This window comes from Tigriopus californicus, chromosome 12 (genome assembly GCF_007210705.1).
Source record: "Tigriopus californicus strain San Diego chromosome 12, Tcal_SD_v2.1, whole genome shotgun sequence".
NCBI lineage: Eukaryota > Metazoa > Arthropoda > Copepoda > Harpacticoida > Harpacticidae > Tigriopus > Tigriopus californicus.
In genome coordinates, this window is record NC_081451.1 from 4,527,883 (window position 1) to 4,537,899 (window position 10,017).

The 10,017-nt window shown below is 39.1% G+C and overlaps 2 protein-coding genes across 2 annotated transcripts in view; both read left to right on the forward strand.

The window, feature by feature from the left end:
• The first annotated feature begins 1,676 nt into the window (after positions 1-1,676).
• Positions 1,677-9,204, forward strand: LOC131891413 (uncharacterized). The gene is made up of 4 exons (XM_059240967.1): positions 1,677-1,738; positions 4,014-4,268; positions 8,310-8,549; positions 8,890-9,204. Exons 1-4 carry the CDS (start codon positions 1,720-1,722, stop codon positions 9,135-9,137), a joined length of 762 nt encoding a protein of 253 aa, XP_059096950.1. The 5' UTR covers positions 1,677-1,719; the 3' UTR covers positions 9,138-9,204.
• A 199-nt stretch (positions 9,205-9,403) lies between these two features.
• The window catches only part of LOC131892198 (GATA zinc finger domain-containing protein 14-like), a 1,089-nt gene continuing 475 nt past the window's right edge, over positions 9,404-10,017 (forward strand). The window contains exons 1-2 of the mRNA XM_059241985.1: positions 9,404-9,424; positions 9,613-10,002. Coding sequence (XP_059097968.1) covers positions 9,404-9,424; positions 9,613-10,002 — 411 coding nt within the window. The remainder of the gene's footprint in view (positions 9,425-9,612; positions 10,003-10,017) is intronic.

Below are 10,017 nucleotides of genomic sequence, written 5' to 3' on the forward strand. Positions count from 1 at the left end.
GATGAAACCGGACACAAATTGTAATAAATAGACGAATTATAACTTTTCATTTTAATAGCACTGGGAATTGCATTCCTTTTAGCGGTTAGAAAAGCCCGTGAAAACCAAACCAAAAAACTAATTTGCCACATTTACACCTCCTGCTTCTTAGAGCTCTTCTCTTGAAGTTTGATTATTGATTTGTGTATGACCATGTTACTACTAAACAGAGAGCAAGCCAAAGCACTCCTATTTGTTATAATGCAAACCTCATATTACTATGTTGTTTGTGTAGATAAGAGCTGATATTGTCGTGGCTTTGACGAAATCTGCTTTACCACTTATCCACTTGACCCTTTGAGAGAGCCAATTCAATTCTGTGCCGACCGAAATTCCTAGCTCAGATTGGATGAAGCATAAGGCAAAGCGGTCAAGGGGATGGATGAGCCACGTAAATATCTGCTATGGAGTCCGTCAGGAATCATGAGAAGAGCTTTTTTGAAACTTCACTAAATGAGGTTTCCCCTACGAGTTACCTCCCAACTGCTGGATGAACACAAAGAGGAATTAGATAAAGCACTCCCTCAGTTGGCAGTCTTCTGATTTGGAAGGAACGCAATGCTGAAACGTCTTCTAACAAGGTTTAGTAAACATTTCCTTTTCAAACCTGACGACCTCTGTTATACAACTGTTATATTCTAGTCACCGATATCAATTTCCATTTACCTGTACTACTCATGCTCCCACCATCATACTCACCATAGACATTTTCCCTTATTATAAATACCTCCACAACTGATCAATAAATATCTAGTCAACAGCCACCATCCGGTAATCATACGCCAACTAAAAATCATTGGTAGACCAAATATCATATAAAGGTTGAAAACTAATAAATAGACGAATTATAATCTTTCATTTAAATAGTACTGGGGATTACATTCCCTGTAGCAGTTAGAAAAGCCCATGAAAAACCAAACCAAAAAAAAAAAAATCAATTACATTTGCATAAGTGGTCTGTAAATTATAAATGTTGACATGCGATCAACCGTGTATGACTCTTCAAAGTTTGAGGCAACTGACAGCCCAAGATATTATTCAAAATGTCCTCGCTCTTTTGGTTTTAATTGCGACTATCCGTCAATCTGCATGCAGAGTTCAAAACGGCAAGGGGCTGAAGATTGATGATCTTGAAAGTAACCCATTGTTCTAGGCAACTTTAAAAGTTCATCAAGCAACCAGGGGTGTTCAAGTCCACTTGTGATTCATTGAAATTTTGTGGGAAGTGAGTTTTCCAGATTGCTCTTTTGGTTTTAATTGCGACTATCCGTCAATCTGCATGCAGAGTTCAAAACGGCAAGGGGCTGAAGATTGATGATCTTGAAAGTAACCCATTGTTCTAGGCAACTTTAAAAGTTCATCAAGCAACCAGGGGTGTTCAAGTCCACTTGTGATTCATTGAAATTATGTGGGAAGTGAGTTTTCCAGATTGCTCGGACTTTTTTCAAAATGATTGATGTTATTGTACATATAATATCGATAACTTACATAACATGTGAGTAATCATGAAACAATAAAATTAGTGCATATCTTGAAAAAAAGTAAGCGTATTGCTAGATGGTGGCATTGCTGTCAAAATAATGAAAAGGTAGTACAACTTGGTGCATAATAACCTTTTGAAGAGGTAAATTTCTTTCACTCAGATTTCATAATCGAGTGAGCTAAAAGGGAGCCTAAGTGATGAAGCAATCAGGAATCTGTAAGTGTTACCAGTGCACTCTGCCAATTTTTGTTTTGATCAAGCCTAGCCATTTTGCAAGGATTTGTTATTGTTTAAACTACTTTGTCAACAATAGATTTGCGCCATTGTCATATAACTCCTAAATATGTAATTTAAGGTGACATTGGTGCTGATTAATATCTTACTCTAGCTGTTAAAAGCGAAGACAACTGTTTCTTTTGTATTTTTTTTGGACTTGCCATAACTTATCTAAAACACTAACAAAACAATTTTCCAAGACTCTCTTTTGTATTTGCACGTCTTTCCTTGTAAGATTTTTGCTAAACGGATTGTTAGCCTTGATTTATCTAAATTTCCCAAACCAACATGATTATCCTTGTCAAATAAAACAGATTCGTCCCCCTTAAATTCAGAAGACTTTTACATTTCAAAATCAAGGCATTGTAATAGGTAATTTGCATAACCAAAGGTATCCCAAAATGACACTATGTTATCGTGTACAAAATAAAAGCAAACGCTCAATTTTGCCGCTTATCCGAAATGGGAGGAACAAATAGATTGACAACTTTGGCAAAAATGCCAGATGTTAATAAATAAAAATGGAAAACCTATTATATTATTTATCAGTTGGTTATGCCCTTATGAGAGAGGCAGAAGAGTCAAAATTACAAGCACCAAAATTGTTAAAATTTGTTCCCCCCTTCAAAGAAGAGGTGCAGACACTACAGAGGCCAAAGAAAACCCAAAGAGTTTGTTACACGTACTATTTTCTGACTCAGAATGATTTTTACGTAATTCTTGTCCATTGCCACTCTCCTCACATTTGACGATAGATAACACATGAAAGATAAGTTATAACTTACCATGCCAGGTTTTGGGGCACTTCCCTGGGTTTCCAAACAAACAAACTTCCAATACACGTGTGTTAAAAATGCTCTGCCTGTTTTAAGTCAATGACTGGTCTCATTGATACTCTACAATACCTTTCGAATATGAGATTGTAGGCTGCATGTTATTGTTGGAGACATTTGTTCTTCCGGTTTACACAAACTTCCCTGGTCATAGAGGGAAACGGTCATGGGAACTAAATAATAGAAACTTGTTTTTGTTTGATTTTTCCCCTTTTTGGCATTTGCTAAAAAGTCACATTAATTGCATTTTGTTGGTTTGCCTTTCCCTAACTAGGAGTTAAAGCCTCATTTGTCGTTAATTAGTTCCGGGAAAAAATATATTTCTTTAAGTGAGGCAGAAAAATTACAATTACAAGAAGCAAAAGTGTTGACATGTTTTCCTCCCCTTAAAGAAGCAAAATTTCCAACTGCCCTTACACTACAGAGGCCGAACAACGCCCAAAGAGTTTTTTACACGTTCTAACTTAAGACTATGCATGCTGCAAATAATCCTTGTCCACTTTAGATAGGTAAAGGATTGGACTCCCGCCTTTGGGCTTATCCTTGTATCAAGGAACATGAACAGGCTATTCCTAAATTAGCTTCCTTACACCTTCAAAATTATTTCTCGACTACATACACCAACCACTCAAAATTGAAAGAGGATCATGCAATCTAGTAAAGCAATTAATTACTGAGCTGCCGACGTATTTTTCGGGTTCATGGGTTTAATCTTAGACCTCCCAATTATTTGCCTACAGGATATTCATTTCCAACAGCGACCCCTCATCCCAAAATGGACACTCTAACCACTGACCCTCAAATCTAGTCTAGGGTTGCATAATAATATGGCCTTGAACGAAATAAAATTCCGCTCAATGACCTTTGGGTCAACGTGTTTGAATACTCAACTCGCAGATAATGTTGAGCAGGCCTCTTCCATGAAGGATTTAGGCGTAGATCTCTTCAATTAAAAGTTTATTTCCTCGTAAGGTGCATCGTTTCAAAATTATGCTATCAAAAGCTTATGTAGCTGACCCCAAGAGAAGGCCGAAAATTTGAATTTTACGTTATGTTTACTACATAACTTTGACCATGTGTCCTGAGTTTCCTACGCATAGGTTTTGGCTCACATTTGGCCGTGTTAATCTATATAACTAGACTTGTGGTCGTATGAAGTGCTTATTCCGTTCGCAGTCCAAATCTGTAGAAGTCCGTGGCATAATTGACATTGATACTAGGGTATTAAAGATACAAGCGAATAGGGTATGTCCGAAATCTCAGTGGTACTGACATCTTTAGAACAGTCTGTCACTGGAAAGCATTTTAATGTAGAAACTACGATCTGCCCTCCAGATTAGTTGTCATTTGGGAGGAATATCACATGTTTATTATTATTTTAGGTTTCCTGATTCGGCTACTACTAATATGCGAGCAAGTCTACGGAGGCTTTCAATGCCAAAATGAACAAAGAATTCCTCTGCATTTTCACCAAATAGGAGAGCAGTTTGTTTTTATCTCAGAAAGGAGGGAACTGGAAGCTCGGAATGATATTCAAAACTTTTGTTTGCAAGCAGGTGGACACCGATTGTTGAACCTACAGAAGACAAGTTGGTTCGACCTAGAACAACTCACCCAATACATGGATGATTTAGACGGTACGTTAAAACTGCAGATTATTTTTTGCTTTTGTGCCGTATGCATTGATTGTCCTTTCTTTCATGAAGGATTTAGTGATAGTCCTCGAATATGATAAGAAACATCCAATTGAAGCTTTTCAAAGGCGTGTTTGGATCTATGGGACGTTTAAGTCTAGTGATACTATCACGAAGCTAGCTCTGTACAAGTATATTGTTCAGCCACCTCTTGAGTATGATCTATCTATTTAGGCTCTAATTAGTTCTCCAGGTTTGTCAAAGATGGTTAAGTAAAAACTTTCCACGACCAAGTTCTCAGATATGAGGAGAGTCTACAAAGGTTGGGACTGTACAGTGTTCAGATAAGGGACGAAAAGTTTCAAATAATGTACGCTTTAAAGAGCATCATCCATTCTACTGTACAATATTCGATCGACCAAGCATACAAATAGCCAGCTACCTCTACTCGCCACGGTTAGCGATCAATCCCGGTAGTCTGGCATACCCCTGGGTCAATAATTAAGGGTGGCTTTACACTACGATGGTAGACCAAGATTGAATCCGGTATGAGGATTGAAGTAGGACTAGTGCTGTGGCGAGTCCAGCAGAGGACTTAAGCCTCTCATTTTTACTCAAGTCGAACAAAAAGACTCATACTGGGAAATTTAAACCAAAGAATGAGATTTTATCACAAATCTGGACTTGAGTCTTTTAGAAAGTGATCGGACTCGAGTCTGGACTCGCTCCAGCACTAGTCGTATTTCCTTTCTCAAACCGGATTTAATCCTGGTTTTCCATCGTAGTGTAAAGCCGCCCTGACAACGATGGCAAAAATCAATTGTGAAGGAATTTTTACCATTTTCTACCATGTCATGGCAAAAAATGGCAGAAAGTGGTGGAAGGTGGTTCAAAATGGCCGCCAGCCAGTGATGGCAAAATTTGACTTTGAAGAAATTTCTGCCACTTTCTGCCACCATTTTCTGCCAGGTGGTCAAAAATGACTTTAACTAATTTCCCATTCAAGTTATATCCTTGTTGGCAAAAATGCACTCGAAAGGAAGTTCTGCCACTTTCTGCCACCATTTTCTGCCACCTGATCAGAAACGGCTTTTAATGATTTCTCATCCATGCCGCCGGTGCTTGAAATTCCTAACCGAAATAAGAAACCATGGTCTATGATAAAATAACGTAATGAAATTATCCTTGCTGAGTACTATGCGCAATTTAGAAGCAAACAAGTGAGTATCTGACTTAAATTCGAGCAAGTCCAAAACAATTGTGAAGCATGACGCATTTTACCCAGCAACGTAAGTATTATTTACAAGCTTTAAATATGAGTATCTAAAATGAATGCACAACTATTCAATCAAATCTGAAAGATATTTCAATGCGTCAGACATGAAATTTATACTGATATCAAAAGTCATAGTGACTAAAAATAGATTAGCTTGATAGCAACCCTATTCATGATGAATTCATGTGGCAAAATTCAAACTTTATTAGAATTGAGTGATATTTTTTGAGTAGTATTTCGCACATCTACGCAAAATCCCCTTCCTTGCATGTCAAGGATACAGTTAGGCGTGAAAACGACTTGAAAACGTATGCAAATATGATAAAAAGGGTTTTAAAGGTGTCAATAATTTTCCATTTTTGCCATTTTCTGCCACCGTTATTGCATCATTTTCTGCCATTTTCTGGAGGTAGAAAATGGTCTTTAATAAATTCTCATCCCTGCTCCCTAAGGTTAACAAGCCCGCAAAATGTGGTGATTATCCTAGTCTTGTGCATCTATCAAAGTCATCCTCTATTCTATGATTCAAGAATGCTGAACTTTAAAAACAGCTGGAAATAAATCATTAGGTACCTTCACTCCCTGGGATGCCAGAACGATCTCGGTCTTCTTGGAAATCGAGGCTACTCTCCAAGGTAAACTGAACAATTCTGTCTTCTTTTTTCATCAGAAACACACCGCCCATCAATTGTCTTGCTTGCCCCGGTAAAAAACTGGGATCATTGTCGGGCAAAGGCCTTTTTCTCATACGCAAACTCAAAGAGAAAGATGACACACCCTGCAGGTCCTTTTGAGGGCGACGAGAAAGCCGTAAACAATGTAGAGGCTATGGCTAACCATAGATTTCTAGACACTGGATGTCGGATGACCGACCACTCGGCTGGCAAAACAGTATAATGGATGGTCTCCTGGGAATTGATTACAAACCGGTTTATTGCACTGTTTAACCAACCGAGTGGTCGGTCGTCCGACATCCAGCGTCTAGAAATCTAAGGGCTAACATACTCGGAGATCAGTTCTCTGGTGTGTTTTCAACTCCAACGACTATAGGCTCAATACATTGTTGCACCAATGATGAGCACATTGAGATTAGCAAGACTAATCAAGTTGAGCGGTTAAATGATGTGGTAGTCACAAAACAAGATGCTTTAGAAGCCATCAGAAACCTGATGGTTTCGAGTTTTCCTGGTCCTGATGGTGTGCCATCTCAGTTTCTGATGGGATGCTCCTATTTTTCGTACATTATACGATGCATTTTGGATCACGGCAAATTTCCCTCGTCGCTAAAGTTAGCTCATGTTGTTCCAATTTTCAAAAGGGGAGATAAGTTGCTCCCCAGTAACTCGGTTGATGCAGTCTATCTCGATTTTGTCAAGGCCTTTGACAAGGTAGAACATGGCCTTTTAGTTAACAGACTTGATGACATTGGGATCCAGAGCAAAGTTCTCGTTTAGTTAAGACGTTTTATTTCTGTTAGGAAGCAATTGGTTAAGTTCGAGGGATCCCTTGATGGTCTCCTGGGAATTGATCACACACCGGTTTAGTGCACTGATTGGCCAACCGAGTGATCGGTCGGCCGACATCCAGTGTCTTGAAATCTCAAGATTCCGGTAGTCTGGTGGAGGTCTTAGATCAAATCAACTCCTGGGTTGTTGATAATGATATGCCCTTGAATTGAATAAAATTCCGCTCAATGACATTTAGTTCAACTTCACAAAACACTCCGTTCGTAGATAATGGAGATAAAAACATCGAGCAGGTTTCGTCCATGAAAGATTTAGGTTTAGTCCTCCAAAATAATGGAAAGTTCGATGAGCATATCCAGTCTTGAAGGTGGGTAAACCTTTTCAAATGTGTGGTTGGATATATCGCACGTCTAAGTCTAGAGATAACATCACGGTGCTAACTCTGTACAAGTCGATTGTCCAGTACCTTCTTGAATATGCTTCACCCATTTGGGCTCCAATTAGTTCAGCAGGTTTGCAAAAGCTCGAGCAGGTCCAAAGATGTTTTTCTAGGAACATCACAGGAATGAGAGAGCTCTCGTATTGGGAGAGACTAAAAAGGTTGGGACTGCATAGGGTTCAGACCAGGTACGAAAGGTACCTAATATTGTACGTTTTCAAAAGCATTCATGAGCTTTGTCCCAACCCAGAATTTAGGGTTAATTGTAGTGACCGTAGAAGCTTCATGTACGTTTGAGAGCTCCCTCAAGCCTTGAAGACTCAAGGTTGGTTTTCAGGTTGGCATTGGGATCCTTCTCTCTTCTTTTTTGGAGCCGTAGGAACATAGATTAAACGAAATTATAAATGGTTTATCTTGAACTGTCGGGGATTCTATTTCCACGAGCAGTAAGGAGGCCCTGATGAGGTTGTTCAAAAAAACAAACTACATAGAGCAGCCCAAATTGAACGTGTATCGAATGTGCTGAATATTCACAGTATGCAATTAAGACCCTAAGCAAGAAAGAACGTTCATGGTACAACAGGGATGGTTTAGCGCAATTGTTTGTATGCAAACCAATGACGATTTATTCGGTAACGCTTCTTTTTTCTTGAATTAAGTTTCCATAAAACTAGGCTTACTTGAGTTTCAATTCAAACGAGATGGCAAAAAAGCCCACGAGTGAAATCTGTTAGCCTCTTCGAGTATTTGAAATCCGAACTTGACCAAAATCCGTGGAAAGACAGATGTGATAATCTATTGCTCTCGTGGCCATTAATTGTCTCATATGAGAGTACTTGCATCACCCTTTTCTCGCGTTTCAGTGAGAAAAGGAGTTATTGGACTGCAAAATACCAACGGTATAAGCTGCCGAGATGAAGAATGCAATGGTCAATTGTTTTGGGACAATGGAGAGCCTTTCATTTTGGAGACTAAAGGGAATATGGAAATAAGGGCGAAATCGTATCAGGAGTGTTTCAATTTGGAAAAGGGAGGACAGATCGAGTCAGAAACGTGCGACAACATTGATAACGGGGCATTCTTGTGCGAATTTATCTGTCCGGGTGAGCTCATTTATGTTAATCATAGATTGGTCATGGGGACTTTTGGGTGATCTTTTGAAAACACTTTTGTTAACTAGTTCCAGTATTGGCCGTTGCCGCAAAATTGACACTTCCATAAAGATCCTGACCCTTATTTTACGGTTCAATAAAGAAATATCAATGCGTTGATACTTCATGGTAACGCCAAATTTTGATCACTACAAATGGCTCGCCAGTTGATTAGGGTTGCCAATTTTTACCCAAACGTCGGGAAAAAAAACGTTTCTAGAATTAGACGGTCCTAAAGAGCGCGCATTGATAAATAAAGACAAGTTTTCGATAAATATCCTTTGCAATTCAGACTCGTGGATACTTCAAGCTGAAAGTTGTGGAAATGTTCCAATTCCACCTAAATTTTCCAAAGTCGGCAACCATTTCTATCAATATCTGCGGGAAAGGCGTTTGACTTGGTCTCGAGCAGAGAGTGAATGCATCTCGGAAACAGGGGGCAATCTCCCGATTCTAAAAACTAAAGAAGACGTGGATTCTTTAACCGAAGTAATCCAATTTTTAGAGGGCGAAAAGCAAGGTCTGTTTCACTTCTGCTAATCATGTAACATGTGAGCTAGGAGTTCATCAATTTTCTTAAGTTGGCAATTTTGTCCACCTATTTTGCAGATCAAGTACCTATCGGCCTTTACGGATCCAAGGCTGTCAGTTGCGCCAACCAAGAGTGTTTGGGTCAACTGATTTGGAACACAGGGGAACCTCTCTCAAATTCAGAAGATTTTTTGTCAGTGTCTTTTCGGCCATCCCCTTTTACAACATCGGATAAACTAGGGACGAGATTGAACGATCAGGGACACATCAGGATAATGACAGGCACGGAATCTGTGGTAATTTGTGAATTCGTTTGCACTCCACCCATGACAAGCAATACCACAACATCTACCTCAACCACATCATTAGAACCTAATATTACGAGCAAAGGAGCAACTCCGACCTCAGTATCAGTCATAACGACGACTAAAACAATGTCAACAACGACTATAACAACTACCACAATAACGACGACAACAACTAGGTCAACAAAAACAGCCACAACACCCACAATGACAACGACCAAAACAACGTCAATTATACCGATAACCACGACAACAACGACCACAACAACGACCACAACAACAACCACAACAACACCAATATTGACAACAACCAAAACAACGTCAATTATACGGATAACCACGACAACGATCACAACAACAAACACAATTACAACGACCAAAATAACGTCAACTATATCGATAACCACGACAACGACCATAACAACGACCACAACAATACCAATATTGAGAACGACCAAAACAAAGTCAATTATACCAATAACCACAAGAACGACCAAAATAGCATCAACTATATCGATTACCACGACAACGACCTTAACAACAACTACAACAATAACCACAACAACAAGGTCAATAAAAACAAC